Source organism: Rhea pennata, chromosome 15, assembly GCF_028389875.1.
Source record: "Rhea pennata isolate bPtePen1 chromosome 15, bPtePen1.pri, whole genome shotgun sequence".
Lineage (NCBI taxonomy): Eukaryota > Metazoa > Chordata > Aves > Rheiformes > Rheidae > Rhea > Rhea pennata.
The window spans coordinates 11,851,155-11,871,013 of NC_084677.1; the positions used below are offsets into that span (position 1 = coordinate 11,851,155).

Genomic DNA, 19,859 nt, shown 5'->3' on the forward strand with positions numbered 1-19,859 from the left:
GTCATAAGTCACAAGGAGCCTTCAGGGAAATGCTTCAAGAAAGTATTTCTGTAGGATGCAAATACCTAAATGTTACCTAATCGGTAGCTTAAAGCAGGATGAAGAGAGAATGTAATGAAAGGCTTTTAAATTTTAAATGATATTAGAAGTTACAAATGTATACTCAGTGGTGTACCTACCTAGAATATAAACGGTATTTATAAAGCAGATGTCAGTGTAGTAGTTACTTGCATGTACTATAGATTCTATTTGTTTAAGTTTTTTTTTTAAATCAAGTTGTTCTAGTAATAGTTACTTGCATTTACTATAGATTCTATTCATGTTATTTTTTTTAATTAAATTGTTCTATATAGGAACAGTGTCAGCTTTTGTTAAGAAACTGTTATATGGCTTATTTTATTAAACACAGTAACTCAAGTTTATCCAGTCAGTCATCTGAGCTAGTGCTGCTCTGTAATGCTTAAATGCCCCATACAGTCATCTGCTACTTGAATTAAGAGAACCGTGAATTGTCATCTTTTCTTTACCAGTTAAAGAGGAGTGAGATGCTTTGGTTATAGTTCTGTATTATATGTGAACCCCAGAGGAATAGAAAATGAAGTCATCTTGAGTTCTTTCCTGAAAATAAGAATGCTTTATCGAGTGCAAACACTGTCTTCCCCCAATTAGTTCTCGCTGCTTGATTTTACCACATACTAGTCAATCTCATGGTTTCCCTTCAGTGCCCTTCCCAGGCCATGGTTTATGCAAACAGTAGACATGTACAGGTGAGAACCCAGGAAGTTCAGTTGATAAAACAAGTTGGACTCAATGGGATGTGTTGTGCAGTCTCAATATAATTCATTCTCTTTTAAAAACAAAGCAAAAAACACTTTCAGGTAACTTGCTAAATTGAGACTTGCAGAAAGTTTGCATTTTAAATAATATAAAGATAGAAGTGGTAGGTTAGAAGTTCATTTATGAAAGTAAGAACAACATTGGTATGAGAAATCTAATCTCTTGTATGTTAGATCTATTTACTGTAGTCTTGCTTTTCCTGAATACATTTCACTATTTTTCCTTCTGTTGCAAAGCTGTTCCCTTTTTAGTAATTTATGGCTAAATTACTCATTAATTGTGTGGGTGGTACTCAGCATTGCTAAGGTCCAATAGACTTGTTATTGCCCTCTGGTGCCTGAATTCCTAGACCAGGGTGGTGGATGTTAACATGCTTTTTATATCAAAGGTCTGTTGAGCTGGGAATGTGGGAAACAGTTTTCTGTGCTCCCTCCCTTCCATCTCCTTGCAAATTCCAGCTTTGCTGATTTGGAGCATTTTAAACTTTTCTTTTTAAAAAGAGAAGTTCATCAAACTCTGTTTTTTAATGAAAAGTATTATTTACTAACTGTGTTTACATGCAGAAGTGTGATCTGGAATGTTAGTTACTAAGTGACCTAATTAAATACCCTTAAAAGGACAATAGTGTATGCCTTAGGTGCCTTCTGTAAGAATTCTTGTGGAGACTGGAAACGTAATGAGATTCCTTATTAAGCTCTAATGCATTTATTACTAACCTTGTTGACTGATACACAAGTAATGTGGTTAGTTGGTTCTTCATTAAATATACTTTTTTTTTTTAATTCAACCAATGTAAGACTGATATTTTCAACTTCTTTTACAGGGTGACCTAAAAACCTATATCTGCAATGAGCAGGAACATATTAAAGGAGATTCACAAATAATGCTGCTACAGAGAATGGCGTGCGAGATTGCTGCTGGACTTGCTGTAATGCATAAGCATAACTTTGTGCATAGGTATACTTTCCAGATACATTTTTTTGTTATAGTGCACTCTTAAAATTCATATAGATTTTTTTCACTTAAATAAGTGAGTATTAAAGATAATGTTTTAACACACTATTGTCTAGTTTTACATAACCGAAGTCATGAAAGCATGATGATGAGATGCTGATTTAACTGTGGTAGTATGGTCCTACAGCTCTCCCCCTGATCACTTACTACTTAGGTTTGCAGCCCATAGAGCACAACCTGCAGCTTAGCCAGTCCAGAAGATGTGGTTGTACAACAAATTTTTGGACCAGTTTGTGTGTTGTGTGGTTTTTTGTGTTGCTATAATGATAGTCTTTCAAAAAAATACAAATGTTGTATCTTGAAAATTTCAGCTCATTGATTTTTTTAAGGACCAGTAACTGCTCAGGCTGGTATACTGAGCAAGAAATTTCAGAATGTTGTCATAAATATTTTGCAAAAGGCTCATGAATAATAGTTATATAAATTTTAAAGATGCTCATCTTAGAAATCTCACCCTCAAGCCTCCAGTCCTCAAGTGCTGTTTAAAATATTTTTATGCCATTTTGTGTTGGCTCAGCTTGTTCTTTGTTGTAGAAACAGCACTTGAATTATTTTGTCCAGCAATTTTAGGAACTTGTTCTAGAGCTCATCAATGCGTATCTTACCTTGTAGACAGAAAGCAGAGATCTTGTTTTTAGGGAGAAGCTGAACTATTAAACTGAAATTTGAAAAAAATGTCAAACAGAATTAGCAATCCCTGAGAAAATCTCCAGACCTGACTCAGTTGGTGCCTGATGAGTGGAGCTTTTCTTTTAACATGTTTAATGGTCTTAAATGACTTGAAGCTAGCACCAATCTTAACTGTGAAGCTGAATAATCACTTGTTTCTTGCATTGCAGCAGCATGGCTTTGTAGGTGTTATTTAACAGTATGCTTTCAGTGGAATACAGCTAAACTTGATAAATAATTATCTGCAGATCTGTAAGATTATCACTGTAAATGTTTATTTCTAGCAAAGCTGTCTTGATGCTGTAATTGGTAAAGCTCCAGCATCAGTGACTTTGTTAGTAGTAAATCCAGGCAACTGCAGATGCATTTATTGTCTCCCCCAAGATACTTATTTAAATAGTATAAAACAAGACGGAAAAATTGGGGGTGTATTTGGAAAGGCTGCGAATCTGTTTCTGATATATGAAGTTCAGTGAAGAACTAAAGATCTCTTTGGAGGGGGAAAATGTTTTGCTTTGAAGCAGAGAAGTTGCATGGTTTTTAGACTTTCTACTTCACTGACTTATTTTAAGCCACAGAGAGGTAGTGGTAGAGTGCTTACAGTGCTCTCAACTGTCTGGTACCTTCCTGTCCAACTGAGAAGCTACAGACTTGAGCAGATAGTCTGCTGAGCTCTGTGCAGCCACAGCTACAGTTCTTGTGAAGCCTTTGTTGAAGTTGCATAGCTTTGAGTTTTAGAAAGCCCATGCTGCAAACAGCTTCTTGCTGTTAGAGCTGCACTGCTGGCTGTGAGTATTGTGGTCTGGTCTATGGTGGAAATTGGAAACAAATAATTCAGAAGGTTTTTGTTAAAGGAATTTTTATGAAATATACTACTTTTCTGATGGGCTATTTTTAAAGACTAAAGATGATGTTCTAGTTCAAATGTAATACGTAGTTTTGTTATTTAGAAGAACTTAATTGGAGGTGTCAGACACCATTTATTGTTTAGGATTGTATTGTAAATTAAGTATATGAACCTGATATGAATTGTTGATAGTTCTTGCTTATGACAGTGACAGGTTTTGGGTAAAGAGGGGCCTATGTCTCTGCAGTGTGTAAATGGCCTAAGTAGATTGATGTTACAGGATTATTAGAATGAAACTACTGCATGTAATTCTTTGTGTAGGTAGAATGCTTGTGACTGTACTTGGCAATTGTAGAGAAGGGAAATGACTGCATCTTGAACTTCTTTACAAAGGGCAGCAAGGAGGTGTATCAGGCTTTGAAAATGATTCTTTTAGTATACAATTGTTTGATCACACTAATTGTTTTGAAGTCACTTTCTAGTATTATATGAGCTTTTTGTATAAAGGTTTTATAAGTTATGTTGTCATTAGGTTTAGGATCATTCAGTTGTATTTTGATTCCAGAATATAGATTTTACTTGATTGTGTGGCTCTAAATTAATTCAGCTTTGAAAATGTGGGAGGGCTATGAGCAAACATAACCCCATGACCGCGAAGCAAACCTTGTTGAGTGAGTCTGATGTAAGGAGAGACCCTTAGATCACTGTTCCTTTTTCTAGCAGTGATAAGTATTTTTAGAAGTGTTCTGTCTACAGTATTACAGTGAGAGATGGAATGTAGTGTAAGCAGAAGTAGATTTTTAATCTTAATGAAAACATAAGCAGCAAAAGAACTTTTAATATTTAGTCTGGATCAGAATTATACCTCTGAAATAAATCTCTGAACTGGCCCAATTACTGTGTCTAGATTTGCATCATGAGTTGGTCTCTTAGTCTGCATGGGCTGGCTTAGTATCATCTGAAAAGAATCAGATAGGTAGCTCCAGGAGCACACCTTATCTACTGCAGCCATTAGGCATTTGGTCTATGATATCAGACCATAGCTCACCTGAATAAATCTCTCTGAAATGCATATATTTGGATGTTGAATCCATAGCAGAAGTTTCATATTACTGATCTGCTCCTATTATGGCCTGATATTTGCTACTGTAACTGGTAAATATGCATAATTTTTAAATGTGTGTATGTGTATATACATACATACATACATACACACACACACACACATATAAATACATATATAATTTATATATATATATAAATTTTGTTGGCTTTTCAGTTGATACTTTTAAGCTAGCTGTGCTCCAGCTTTGTTCTAAAAAGTTTTGCTAACTTATTAACCCAGTTGTTTTATGTTGAAGATTTATTCTCAGTTTGGTCTCACTACCTTTTTTTTTTCCCCTCCAGTGACTTGGCCTTACGGAATTGCTTTCTTACATCTGATTTAAATGTTAAAGTAGGAGATTATGGTATAGGATTCAGTAGATACAAGGTAGGTTAATTTAGTCATTATTAACTTTTTTTTTTAAGGATTTGGGACCTGAAGTTACAACAAAAATACAATAAGGTTATGAGCTGATACTATAGATCACTGTTTATCTGAATACAGGATTTTTAAAGCATGACTGGAAAATAACTGTAGCAAGCTCATATAACGGAATATATGATCTTTTTGAATGAGTGGATTTTGTATCTGTAGAAGGAAATTTTGGATTAAAGTTACACTTATACATCGTATTTTCAGTATTCCTAAAATAATGGCAAGAATTATGGAGAAGTTACTTTTAGTGATTTTTTTTAATGGAAAAATTTAATCAAAAAATTAATAATGAAAATTTTTAACCTATGTACATATATCAAGAAAGGGCAAAATTCAAGACACTAAAAATGAGTTTAAGTGTCAAACCTTAAATAAAAAGTTGGCATTCACTTTTCTAGTATTTACTAAGCAGTGATATGGCCTTCCTATGCAGTTTTAATGTCTGCAATTTGGGAAAAATAGGATTAATTTTTTAAGGTGCGCATAGAGATCACATAAAATGATTAAATTAAAAAAAAAAAAAAAAAAAACCTACCAGCTTCTGGAAGTTGATGCAATGTTTGTTTAGTCTTTTTCTGTTTTTCTTTTTATCGACAATATAGGAAGATTATATTGAGACAGATGAGAAGAAACTTATTCCTCTCCGATGGACTGCACCTGAGTTAGTAACAAGTTTTCAAGACAGACTGTTATCAGCAGAGCAAAACAAGTACAGTAACATATGGTATGTTGTAGGCTTTAACATAACTGAGAGTACATTTTTTAATGTTATACTAAAAACAGTAAATATTTAATTGAGTGTATTCAATTATAAATTGAAAATATTCCGTTTAGTTTAGTAGTAAGGTAGTAGGTTAATCTCTAAAAGAAATCTGAAATGATTCAGATGCTTAGGAATCTTAAGAGATCAATTACATTGAGGAAAAATGTTTAGCAGAGGAATAGGTATTTATACTATTAAAAAATAATTGCTCTGTATTTGCCAAATGTCTTCAAATGTTTATAAAAGAAGGAAATAGTAAATGACTTTCAATGCATATACTAGCTGTGGATGGTGCAAAGAAAAGCTAGATCCTGCTAGGGCCCTGTTAAGTTACAGTGGTAGAAAAGTAGCATCTTAATTTTATGTTGTAGCATTTTTGAAGGCTGTGATTAATTATTTGTCTATTATACTAGACACAAATAATAAGTAATAAAAAATAGTAAAAAGTAGTAAACTATGTTTTACTAAGTTAGAAGACAGGATAGATAGAAATGGTCTAAGTACTGATTTCTCTACATTCTTCAAGCAGAAATCATCAGATCATGCTATTCATCTAAACTGCAGGCAACTAAAGTCTAAAGCATTCCGAACTGGAAGTCTAGCCTCTCTGATACAGACCTGCTTTGAGCAGGGCTTTAGGCTAGCTGGCCTTCGGAGACCCCTTACGGTCTAAACTGCTTTATGATAACACATGCAGAATCAATTATTTTACATTTTGAGCAAGAACTTTCCCCCCAAACAGCATCAACATTAATCACTGAATGATTATCATTGCATACAGTGTATATATACAGCACTGAGCAAAAAGAGCTCCAGTCTATTACAGCTTAAAAATAAGTAATTTTATTATTAAATGTGCAATGTAATAAGTACTTAAAGTACTGAAACAAAGATTGTTGTTTTTCTAGTGGTTTGACCCACACCTGTGATTTTTGATCAAAGTTTTTCCTACTGGTAGGCTAACTGTAAGCCTTTTTCTTCCTGTTTCCTAATATGCATGCACTTTTTTTTTTTTTTTTTTTTTTCTCCCTTAAAATATGTGGAAGCTTCTTCCATAGTTGAATCATTTGAGGCCTGTAGTCTTTGCCTTCCTTGGTGCTGCCTTCAAGGAACTTTATTTTTGAGACTTCTACCATTCTGTCAATGCAGCTGAAATGAGTTTGCAAGTTTTGAAGCTATTATGGAGCCAGTGAAAAAGTGGTATTTTTTCCATCTGACCAATTATGCCTTCTGTAATTCTTACGTTCTTAGCAAAGCAGTTTGAAAACATTCCTTAGAATGTAATTTGCTATTCTTTTTCAGGTCACTGGGTGTAACATTATGGGAGCTTTTTGAGAATGCTGCTCAGCCTTATTCAGACTTCTCTGACAGGGAAGTCCTTCTCCATGTCATAAAAGAAAAGCAGGTTAAACTCTTCAAGCCACATCTGGAACAGCCATACTCTGATAGATGGTAATTCTTTTTAATTTGTATTCATTCTTAAAGCTGCTGAACAAGTTTCTCAGGTTACTCAGTTCTCTTAGAAATACATTAAAATTGCTGCATGAAATCATGTTCCCAGCAAAGAAATGCTAGATAAAAGTAGAATGAGTTGCTATAGGTGGAAATTCATGCTAGTAATACTAGTTGTTACTCTTCAGTTGATTACATACCTGATTCTTATAAATTCCTTTTCTATGTGGAACCTATTGAAACATGTTCCTTCTTTGTATAGGTATGAAGTTCTGCAGTTCTGCTGGCTACCTCCAGAAAAGAGACCAACAGCAGAAGAAGTACATAGACTTTTAACTTACCTTCGCATGCAAAGCCAAAGGGACTCAGAGATCGATTTTGAGCAGCAGTGGAATGCTCTTAAACCAAATGCCTCAAATAGAGAAACAAATAATTCTGCATTTCCAATCCTAGATCACTTTACGGGAGACAGACTTGGCCATGAAATGGAAGAAGTTCTTACTGTAACTGAAACAAGCCAGGGTCTCAGCTTTGAGTACATCTGGGAGGCAGCTAAGCATGATCATTTTGATGAATGTGGTCATGTGAATCCTGATGAAGCAATGGCATACACAAATGTTTTTTTTCCAGTGGAGGTTTTTGAGAGGTCACTTTCAGAGCAAGGGCCAGGAGCACAAGATGAAAGTGGTCAGGAAACATCACTTGCTGTTCCTGGGGTGCTACCTGTGTTTGATGCCCACAAACTTTCTGTTGGAAATGACTACTATATACAATTAGAAGAGAAGGGTAGCAGCTGCAGCATGAGTTTTGATAACCAACCAGTTGTGCTAACTACAGAAGTTGATCATCAAGAAGCTCTACATGACAAAAATTCTCATTTCATGGTTCTCAGGGATCTTGATGTTGAAGAATCCAGTACTGACGGGGATTTCTTCCAGTACAATACAGATCCTAAAGAGGAAATCTTGCCTGCTGCTGATAGTCCAGAAAGTCCTTTCCAGAATGTTTTTGATATTGACAGATCAGAAGAATTGATGAATAGAAATATATTTGGCTTAGCTGAAATGAATGATATTCCTAAAGATTTTAAACCAACTGCTTTAAACTCAAACATGGTTGCTATAAATGCAGTTGGTCCTTCTGAGGAGGAGTGTTCTAGTTGTGCTTCTGAAAATGAAACTGTTCCATTGTGTGAAAATATCTCTAACCAGTCTGGCTTGGTAACCTTTGAAGAACTTTCTGATAATTTCTTATTTCTTCAAGAGAAAAAGTTGTTAACGGGGATATTGTCTAACAAAACCAGCAGTGATTTCTGGCAAAAACCAGATGCTGTTCTAAAAAGTATATTAGAAACCTCAAATAGGAACTCTCTAGAGCCTGCGACTATGTTGACTGAAAATGCACCAGTCTTTTCTTTAATACATGAAAATCTTAAAACTGTGAAAGATGAAAATTTTAATCCAGTGACAAACAAAGATTTGAATTCTCACTCTCAGATTACTATAGAGATGCAGGCAACCTCTAGTCCTTCTGTAGCACATAAGTCACGTGATAATCATGTAAATCCTTCCCATTTGAAGGATGAAGGAAAACTGTTAAATATGGAAGTCAGTGAAGTCTTGCCCTGTAATATTGATAGTCTCTGTCAAGAAGAGCTATCTAAAAATGCTAAAAATCATAATACTGGAAACAATCCATGTTACAATGTTGCTTTTGAAATAGAGTGTGAGGGACAAATAAAATCTGGAATGCTTATTAATTCTGATGAAATAACTTTAGGTAGTTTTGGTAGGGAAAAATGTAATGATCAGGAAGATATGAAAAAAAGCTTGCAAAATCAGTCACCCATTTTAAAAAAAGAGGAAGGTTTATTGGAGGAAAGACAAGAAACATCAAATCATTTTCAGAACTGTAAAGATGTTACTGAAGAGATGACATTAACTTCTGTTGCTACTTCAGATTGTACAAGTCAAGATAGTCTTTTGGAAGATGGCTCATCTCCTACACAAACTGTAGAACAAGCCTTAGAGACACCTGACTCTTTGGATTCTTTAGATGTAAATGATGTTTTAGAATCTTTACAGGCCCAGAGTCCTCAGAAGCTTTTGCCACCAGATAAACCTGCTGACAGCGGCTATGAAACAGAGAACCTGGAGTCTCCAGAATGGACTTCCCATATTGCTGTTGAGGATGCTTCTAATACAGATACTACACTATGTACTGTCAGCGACAGCAGTGTCAGTGCTTTACCTCCTAATCCAGTCATAATTGTTTCAGAAGTAGCTTGTGTAGATGCAGTAAACAGCAATTTTGAAATAACTCCAAAGATTTTTGTAAGTGGAAATCAAAACTCATATAGAGACTCTGCCTATTTCTCTGATAATGATTCTGAGCCGGATAAAAAAACAGAAGAAGCCGCGAGTCTATTAAGAGAGACTATAAATATAGCTTCTTCAAATAGAGAAGAGAGTAATACTGAAGATTACTGTTTTGAAGAGGCAGAGAAAAAGCATGATCTAAGAAATTACCAGGACATCAATAATCAAAATACAAAATTAGAGCTAAATCAGAAGCTAGAGATGCAAGAGACAGATGTCATGATACAGGAGTGTCCTGATAAGCGGGCTGAGACTATGATGAATTCTCTGAAAAGATCAGTGGAAAGCAGCTTCAGGAATGAAATAAAACTATCTGATGCTTCCCACAAAAGTGTGTCTTGTGTTGGCACTAATACATCAGAACTTCTTTCATACAGAGACTTGAAGTCAGTACATGACATGCGCAATCCTTCAGATTCAAGTAACAGTGAGAAGTCCTTCTATCACATTGAAGGTCCAAAACTGAAAGAGCCAGATATTGAAGGAAAATACCTCGGCAAACTTGATGTTTCTGGAATGCTTGACATAGAAGATGGTGATGATGCAGATGAAGAAGATGAAAACAGTGATTCTGAGGATGATATGAGGACTTTTCACATGCATAGTTTGAGTTCTGACAGTGAGGATGAAACTGTTCATCAGGTACCTGAGATACTTACAGACAAGGATGATGGAAAACATCTGAGAAGCTTGCTGAAACTTCCAAAATCTTCTAAAAATGAAAGTCAACTTGAGCACTGGAAAAATGAGAGAAAGGCTGTAACATTCTTTGACGATGTCACAGTCTATCTGTTTGATCAGGTATCCTTTATCTTTTTAATTAGTAAGTTACAATTTTTTTAAACAAGTCATGGTGAAATAGTGTAATGTTTGTAGATACATTTTTGTAAAGATCACCTTTTTTGTCTTGACAAGATTGTCTTGAGTGTGAGGTGGGTTCTTTTCTAAGAAAAAAAAAACTTTAAGAAAAAAGCTTTCTAAGAAAAGTGAATAAGTGACCTAGATGCAGTTGTGTGCTGATGGTAGAATAACACTAACTTAAAGTGAAATACGGTTTTGTGTGGGGGCGGGTGTTTGCTGTCAAGTCCTAAATCTCCATGGCTTCTATAACTTTGACGGCATGTACTGAATGAAACCTCCTCTTGAGGAATGTTGTTCTAATGCTGCTCACAGAGCTGCATTTAACTTTAATACATGAGCCAACATTATTATGCACCAGATACAATTTTGCTTACCACTTGTTGATGTAATTTTATAGAATTAGTTTTAGTTTATTATGAAATTATTTAGAGTGTTCTCTGAGTATACTCTGAGTATTTTAGATCAAATGTATTTTTATAAAGAAAAAAATTTTGCATTACTTAGCATTAAGGTAATGTTTCCCTATTTGCTTTATCATTTTTAAACTTCTGTAACTTGATACAGAGCATTGTGTTTTAACATTATGATAGCTAGACTAGCAAAGTGAGTTTAAAATAACAATCATGTCAGGCTTTGGAAATGTTGCTTATGATGCATGTATATACTAAGGATCATTTTTGGAATAGAAAACAAGCATGTGGGTGGTTTTGCCTCTATAGAACAGTAATCCCTTTCTCAGAAAGGAAGGCAAAAATTAGCTGTTGTGTTAAGGTGCTCTTAATTGAGCTCTTGCTTTTTGTTGCAGTAACTGATAAAATGTTGACTTCTACCAGTCATACTAATTCTGTTTTCTCTTTATCCTTAAGCATGATGAAAAGGCCAAAAATAAAAATTTGGGAGCTGAAACTAAACAAGTTCTTTTTTAATAGAAAACAACTACCTGTGACAGGCTAATTAGAGAACTATTTTCTATTTAATTGGAAGATATTTTAGCTTTGTTCCTTTAAACCTTTTTATATTATAAATACTCATTTCTTGCATATATTCTAATGTAGACTTGATACAACTTTTGTAGAAAGTAATATTTGTATATGCTTGGTCTACAACTCCAAGTTTTGCTGTAGGGTACTAGATGCTAACAGACTACTTAATTCCATAGTAGATTTGATGGAAATTAAGGTGCTTTTGGAACCATAGGATCCAACTGTATGTGTATGTTGTGTGTACACAAGAGTTAAAATAATTCGTTTTGATTGCCTTAGGAAACACCAACTAAAGAGCTGGGAAACCGTGCAACAGACGTGAACAGCCAAGGCGCTCGCAGCACTCCTGTTCCCTCTTCAGGTTTTAATTACTTAAACAGATTTACAAATTCAGAAAGCTCAACAGATGAAGAAGGTACTTGAATATATTTATACTTGAGGATGTTTTATGTGTAGCTTTAATGAAATGTCACTCTTAAAATGTATGTAATTCATAAGTTCACTGTGCCATCTTGACTTCTGTTTTGCCTTTTAAGGAAAACCTCAGCTAGGTTCAGATACTAGCCTTATCGATTGCCAGTGTTTTGAAGGTAATACTGATTGGCTATAGATCAGTATGTCTTAACTTGAGAAGCAACCCAACTGTGGACAACAAATCTTTGAGCCATATGACTAGAACAGGGTTGGGCTCAGTCTTTCCAGACTTGGAGAATAGGTCTGGATATTACCCGATATCCAGATGCTACTAGGTGATCCCACTAGAGCATTCATGTGACTTTGAAGACTCTCTCCGTACTGCCAAAACCTGGATTCAGTAAAACAAAAGAAAGTGATTCGGTTTCTCTAGCAGCTGGGTTTTGTTGAGGATTGCGAGTGTGAGTGCATGATGGTAGCCTCAGTTCTGTCAGCCCAGTCGCACATCTAAGGAATTGCTACACACCTCAGTTTCAAATGCAGTCTCCTACTGACTCTCCTGTCAGTTTGTTTTCTAACTGCTTCCAGACCTCTTCCTTCTTTCCCCACCTCTTCCCTCCCTGTTTATGTGTAAGCACACCCCTTGCTCAAAGACCAGGAATTCAGAGTTGCTTCTAAAGTTTCTAGCAAAAGTTCTCTCTTTATTCTCCATGCCTCACTTGCAGGAAAATGCAAGTGCTTTAGCCTTCTTGTTTGCATTAAGATAGTGCCCTTAAGCCTTTCTTCTATTAAGTAGTAGTACAATGAAATATAGAGACTGAAGCATATGCAGGGAGCATAAAACCACTTGGTGGAGCATTCTTTCATCTCTTGTGTGATTTGTCAGAATGCTTGTGTACCTTATGTCGTGATTCAAAAGCCTAAGACCTTAAGTCTTTTCCAATTTACATTAAAAATAATGGCAATCATCAACCTTCTCAATTTCTAAAAGCAAGTAATTGTTCCAGTGGAAATAAAATAATAAATTCTTCACATTTGGTCTTTCTTAATGAAGTTATCTGAACGCTTCCATATTAGAGCATTGTAAGTAATATTTTTCTCACTGCATTGGATTATCTTTGGCCTTTTTTGCTTTTGAAGCAAACTTTTAATGCTCTTAGCCTGGGATTCTATAGTTTTTCAGTGAGTTCCTCAAAACATTCACATAAATACTTTTGTGTGTATGTAGTGTAATAGGGTCTTGAAAACTAATGTTGATAGACACAGCATCTAAAACTGAGCACATGAAGGTACTTTAAAGATTTTTTTCTTTGACACAGATTGGCCTATCTTGGCAATTTATGATCTATGCTTTGAAAGCTGATGTTCTCCAGCTACTTTCAGATAGAAGGTTATAGTTTCCGGTTCTGATGATTGTCAGTAACAATCTATAACAAGAGTAACATTTTTTTCATGGGAGGGAGAAGATGGCATTAATGTTTTTAAGGCTGTATTATGATTTGTGTATGGTATATCAAAAACCTTGTAAGTTTAGAATTTGCTTCCAAAATTTGCTGGTATTCTCAGTAATCATGTGATAATGAATTTTCTTCTTAGGGAATTTTGTTTGGAATGTTATGACAAGTTTTTTGGGGGTTAATGCAGTCTTCATGGACTTGCTTTTAAGACTATGTAATTTTACATGACTATAAATTGTTTTATTCCCCCTCCTTTCCTTTTCCTTTTTTTCTTTTTTTTAAGGTGGGGGTTTTGAATGGGATGATGACTTCTCTTCTCCAGAACCCTCTTTTATAGCAAAGGCAGCTAATAGCCTTATTAGCTCTAAACCACCTCTTCAGTCAAAGTACTTCTCTCCACCTCCACCTATTCGGACTCTTGAGCAGAACTGGTCACATTCATCTCCTTATTCCAGATTCTCTATATCTCCTGCAAATATAGCAAGCTTTTCTCTTACGCATCTTACAGATTCAGATATAGAGCAAGGAGGTAAGTGATTTATGCACAGATGTGAACAATGTAGATGACAAACTTAAATCTTTTTCTATTTTATACTTATAAGCATATATTTAATTCTGTAAAAGTTGCATCTGATGTTGTATTTTAGTTGTATTAAACTGAGAGTCTTTGCACCCAAATCAGTAAAACTAATGGTTAAATATTTTCTGGAATACTTACAAGACAAACTTGCATTTTTTTTCTGTTCCCAGAACTAGTACTATATTTATATAAATGAAATCTATGCAGTCTTAAGCAATTCTATGTAGCTGTCACCCTGTGGCAATTTATAAAAGAAAACTAATCATGCTTGTTATTTCCTTGTCATAGGTCACAGCTCATTGCAGAGGGTGAGGGTGGCAAGAATGTGTTGGCTCCCATTGTTGTCTGAACTTGCTTTATAGTTCAGTTTTTCTTTATAATTGCTTTTTAGAAAGTACATTCTTGAGATCCTGTCAAGAATTGCACCATGTTTTCTAGAGCTGTGAGTAGGATAGTCTCTGTTAAGGGAGAGGAACAATCTGTTCATAGCAATTTTGGGTGATAGTAGTGTTTATTAACAGAAGCTTCTTGCCTCTTACAAAATGATTTTAAGCTTTATGTCTTTGGTAATGATAAAAAAAAAAAAAAAAAGAGCAGGCTTAAATCAGCATGTTATTAATCTTGATTAAAATACAGTATTATAAAAAAAATTACTGATTGAGTTTTGCTGATGGTCAATGTCTTAAAATGTAATCGGTGTTGTTATATAGGGTTGTATTGGTCCTGTATTGTGTTTAATGATTAGATAATATTTGCTGCTTAATAACTTGCAGATAAGAGATTATTTTGAAGATACTACTTTGCCTTATGTGTCCTAAGAAGTGACATTGAAATGTGTGAATTAAGCAGATGTCTATGTATAAATGTACCAAATATTTACACTAGTTGAAAGCTCTAGGCAAATATTAACCAATACTTGGAAGTGCAAAGCAGCAGAATGTCAAGTTCTAGGAAAGTTCTTGCAAAGAAGTGAGAGTTTATGCAGAAGAATCTTCCTGTACCTTATGGCTTTTCCTCTCCTAATAGGAAGCAGTGAAGATGGAGAAAAAGATTAGATGCATTAAAACCTCTTCCTGGGATTACCTACATAGCATGCAAACACTCTGTGTCTGAAACTTCTTTATCTAAACTCTGGATCTCCTGGAGTAACGCAGGTAATCGAGAAGTACTAAGAAATGAAAGTAAACACTGAAAGCAATGTTAAATCAGGACATTAATTTGAATGTGTATTTAACTTTGTAATGTATTTTTAAATCAGTGCAATTTTGCTTTTCATTGAAAGATGATTCTGCCGCTGTTTTCAAGTACTTGAAGTATTTTTCAGATAATTTAAGAAATAAGTAAAGCAATTACACTACAGTCTGGTTTATGTATGAGATTGTATAATATTCTTTTTATATTTTTCCATGTAGTTCATTATCTATTTGAACATACACCTGTTGTAGACTTGTGTATAACTGTCCTGTGCAACAGGTGGCTGTGTTGCTGAAACTGTATGAATGATAGTTGATCAGTAGTGAGCCATATTTATTGAAAAAGATATCACTACATATTACTTTGCTTATTACAATTGCACTATGGATTATTCTTCCTCTATTTCCTGATGTACAGAATTAAATTTTTCAAGGAAAATAAGATGACAAGTTGAATTGGCCCAGTTATCCAGTTTAATTTGTCCTTTTTGTAGCCTTTGCTATGCACGGTACTTGTAAAACATACATAACTTCTGGGTGTTATGTTAGACTTGCTGAAATCTGATATTCAGTACCATTTCTAAATGATGATTATCAGTTGTTAGTGTTCATGTTTTATAGGAAACTGGAAAAGAATATCTGACATACTCTGGAATTATTTTTTAGATGAGATGTCTCTTCATTCCTGAATATGATCTTACTGACTGCTTAAGCAGTAATAGTATCTGACTGTATCATATTTAAAGACCTTCCAATTTTCATTACAATTTCTGCTTTTGAAAGAAAAGGGTGAAAAACTGTACAAAAGAACTAATATAAAACAGTATGGAAATTATGAATCTTCAAAAAAAAAAAATGTAGACTGGATTTAGGCATAATTGTCCCTTTGCTTATTCATTCTATGAATTTTGAAGCCCTCTGTTTTTTCCCTCCTGACTGCGGATTAGAGCTGCCATTCAGAGGCCTGTGATAGATCTGCCTCTCGGTGATTTTATTACAATTGAGAATTAGATTAATGGTTAATAATTCAAGCATTTGAATAAAGTCTTGATCCAAAGTGGTAGTCAGCTGGCACTCGTATTTCATACCCTTTACAAGCCAGACTTAAAGATATCTGCAGACTCCATAGTACATCTTGAAATGCATGCTGACCCAAAGAGGCAAGATAAAGTTTGTTGTGAACTTGTCTGTAGGGAAAGGAATACAATGTGGGTTTTCTCATGTGTGTTTCTTTTGTTTTTAACCCTCATACTCTACCATACAGTTGGCGAATTTAATACTTTAAATTGCTTGAAAAAAAAATCTTTAATACCCCAAAGTGAGTTCAGTTGAGGAGCAAAGAACAATCTCTGGCCTCCTGGAATGCCTTATGCAGCCGCGGATCTGTGGGAGATGCTCACAGGAACAGTCTAGCTTGTTTTAAAACATTTTGAATTTTAGCAACTTTTTTTGTCAGGCCTTCAGTACAATGCCAGTCCAAGTGCTCTGTGTTTATATCCAGTCAACAGAAAATTTTGATCACACAAAGCTTGGTATTTTAGATATTTTCAGATGTGTTAAGCTTCTGTGTTGTATACCTCTATATGCATTTTGATTTTTAAGTGTGTTTTAAATGACAGGGCTATAAAGTTAGGGTTTTTTCTCCAGCATTATTTAGCCCTTAAGACTAGAATGATTTCCATACAAATCAAAAGGGAATGATTTATTTACAGCAGGTTATTTAAAGTTGCCAATATATTGTTGAGATGATTTGTGCTGATGAGGCACTCTGGTTCAGAACTTGGTCAGAACTGTACTTCAATATGATATGAGGAACAATTTTTCAAGGACTCTTCCCAACACATGACTTATGAGGCAAAGCCAAGTAGTTCTTAATACATGCTTACACTATGTGCTGTAGAGAGCTTAAAGAAACTGTGTGCTACTCTTAATATCTGCTGAAATATAGGTAATAGACTTTGTGCACCAAGTATTACAGCTTGCTAATTCCATAATACCAACATTAAATTCCTTGATACAGCTAGATTAAGGTATCTCATCTATGTTTTCTGTAATTCTCATGATATCAGAAATTAAGTAGGAAAATTGAAACCTAAGACCACCTCTCCGTAAGTGGTCTGCAAATGTGTGTGGGCTTCTCTGCCTTACATGTGGTGAAAAATCTAAAGTATCAGACCTGGAGCTCAACCTTAAGTTGAATTGCTTGGTTTGGAATGCAGTTCAAGGTTAAATAAAAGCTTATACTCCTGAATGTTACAAATTTGGTTATGCTTTTTCTTTCTTATAATTATGGAAAGTCAAGTATTTGAATTAATCTCATACAAATGTGCAATATTTCATCCTGCACATCAGGAATTTCCTTAGCTTAATGGAAATCTGTGATTTTTTTTTTTTTTTTTTTTTTTTTTTTTTTTTTTGTTCTTCAGTTACCATGGCTTAAAGAAAATCTTACATAGAAGTGAAGTTTATTCCTTTGTCCAAATGGACTAATTGCTGATGAATTGTCACAGAAGCACGTTTTCCAGAATAGGTTGGGATGTGTATGATGCTAAGCAAGGTAACATCCTTTTTAGCTATACAATGAAGAAAAATATTTAAAGTTGATTCACCACACTTAAACTATGGATTTTAATTTTAGTAATCCAGTAGGCTGGATTACAATAATCTAAAAGACCTTTTTGGGAAAATATATAGTTAAAATCAGAAAAACTACTAGCAATATTAAAGTAAATCCACTGAGCAGTCAGTTGCACAATGAAGATAAATTAGTAATTCCAACACATTTTTAATAAGGGAGTTTGTCCTGAGTCATGCATTACACTATATGTAGTTTCTTGCACTAGCTACTTAAGCATGGTTTCTGTTTTAGAAGTACATGTATCTATTTTCAATGGTTTATTATGAGGACTGGTTCCATTTTAATTCCTTCTCTAGTAGAAAACCTAGATTATTTGAATATTGAAGGCATTGTCTCAATTTGGCTAGTAAAGTTATTTAAATGATCTGATTTCCCACCTAAGGAGGTTTGTTGAAAATGAGAATCTGTAGTGAGAAGCCAATGAAGTGAGAAATGTCCAGTTCTAATGGAAGCACCTGTACTCTCCTAAATCTCAAAGCTGCAGATAAATTGTGTGTATAACTACATTTATGGAAACTACCATTTCCATGGAAAAAAAGAAATGATTAAACATTTTTTTCATATCTTTGTTGATGCACTAATGAAAGCCATTTAAGCCTCATTCTTTTTATCAGTATTTTTATCAGATTTTTATGTAGTACTAAATCTTTTTTCATGAGGAGCCTGGTTGATAGGAAGACTTTTTTTTTAATGATTAAGCACTATGTGAAAGTGTCAGCATTGTCAGGTGTTAGTGACACGGCTATTTTTGAAGGTGGTAAAAGGTGGAATCAAAGTATATTAGCCTTATAAGAAATAGCCTTAAAATAAAAATGGAGTGTACAAAATTACTTCAGCTTTAAGTGATACAGAAATATCCTTGTATGTTAATGGATTTTGGTACAAGACTGGAAGAAATCTAGAGGAGAGTCAAATATCATATAAACTTATTGAAAATAAGTATTTGTAATACCAGCAGCCTGTTTTTCAGAAACTTGAATATGACTTACAGTTAGTTTTGTTTATGAAATTGTTTGAACTTGCACAGTTGTAGGTGTAACTTAATGATAAATGGTACTGATGTGTGTATATATAATGTTTAATTCTATTTGTAAATGAGAAACTATGTAACAAAATCATAGGTATGAGGTTTTCCTATTGTAATTTAATACAGGTATGAGGTTTATGGCAATATATCTAGTTAATGAAATTTCAGGTCAAAATGTCTTTAAATTGTGTACATTTTTAAATTGTAATTTCTACTGTATATTGATTATCATGCATAGTGTGATTCAATAAATTGCTTGTAATTTAAAAATATTTAATATTAAAATAAAATACAGTTATATATTTATAATCTCTTTGTCTGTGTTTGTTCATTCTAACACAAATACCAACAATAGATTAGGTCTGCACTGTAGTATAGTTGGCTGTCATAAAATATGTTTGTTAATGTCCAGAGACTGGGGATGTAATTTTTTCATACCTTAAATGCTCAAAGCCCCAGTCCCTGCAAATGAATCTTTATTAAATAGTGCAGTCACCTTCTAATTTCTTCTAGTGTCACCCTTGATTGAACAGCAGGTGACATGTATATGCTGTCAGTAGGGAAGCAATACTCAAAATACAAACAGAACATAACATTTAAAATTGATTATTGCTTTTAATCCTATAACTCAGCCTTTATAGGAAGCGAGTGCAGATTTTACATTTTGTAAGTACCCTTCAGAGAACAGATTAATGACATGTTTTCATTATTTGAGTTTATTTCTAGAAGAGGAATATGGGTTTTTTTTCCTTTTTTCTTTTTTTTCTTTTAAATCCAAGTGCATATGCTGAACTAGCTGAAGGTCTCCAGGTGAATGAAGTATTTGTGCATATTGATAGCTTGTTTCACATAATACTCTGATTACTTGACTCCTGGCACTACCGGGGGCAGGAGGGGGAGATGCCTCTGCTTTCCTCTTAGCCTGCTAACCATTAGGATTATGATGAAACACCGTGTAAGTAGTTAATGGAGGCTGTTGTATCACAGCTGTTCTGAGTCCTGGCAATTGTTGAAACCTTGGAACAAGAAACTGGAATCAAGGTGAGTTAATTAGGTAAAATATAACTACAGGACTGAACTTTGACTAAGACACTGGTCACTATCAAGAACAGATGTCGGAGATCCCATGGCACTTACTGGTCACTTCATACAGAACCTACTGCCAACGAACACGAATATTCAGTCTCGATCATCCAGTCTTGTATG

General features: G+C 34.5%; 1 protein-coding gene across 1 annotated transcript in view; it reads left to right on the plus strand.

Moving 5' to 3' along the window:
* The window catches only part of LMTK2 (lemur tyrosine kinase 2), a 42,368-nt gene extending 23,530 nt beyond the window's left edge, over positions 1–18,838 (plus strand). Inside the window, exons 7-14 of the mRNA XM_062588609.1 lie at positions 1,661–1,794; positions 4,775–4,859; positions 5,510–5,631; positions 6,973–7,122; positions 7,385–10,301; positions 11,624–11,759; positions 13,499–13,744; positions 14,822–18,838. Coding sequence (XP_062444593.1) covers positions 1,661–1,794; positions 4,775–4,859; positions 5,510–5,631; positions 6,973–7,122; positions 7,385–10,301; positions 11,624–11,759; positions 13,499–13,744; positions 14,822–14,850 — 3,819 coding nt within the window. The 3' untranslated portion in view covers positions 14,851–18,838. The remainder of the gene's footprint in view (positions 1–1,660; positions 1,795–4,774; positions 4,860–5,509; positions 5,632–6,972; positions 7,123–7,384; positions 10,302–11,623; positions 11,760–13,498; positions 13,745–14,821) is intronic.
* Positions 18,839–19,859: the final 1,021 nt, after the last annotated feature.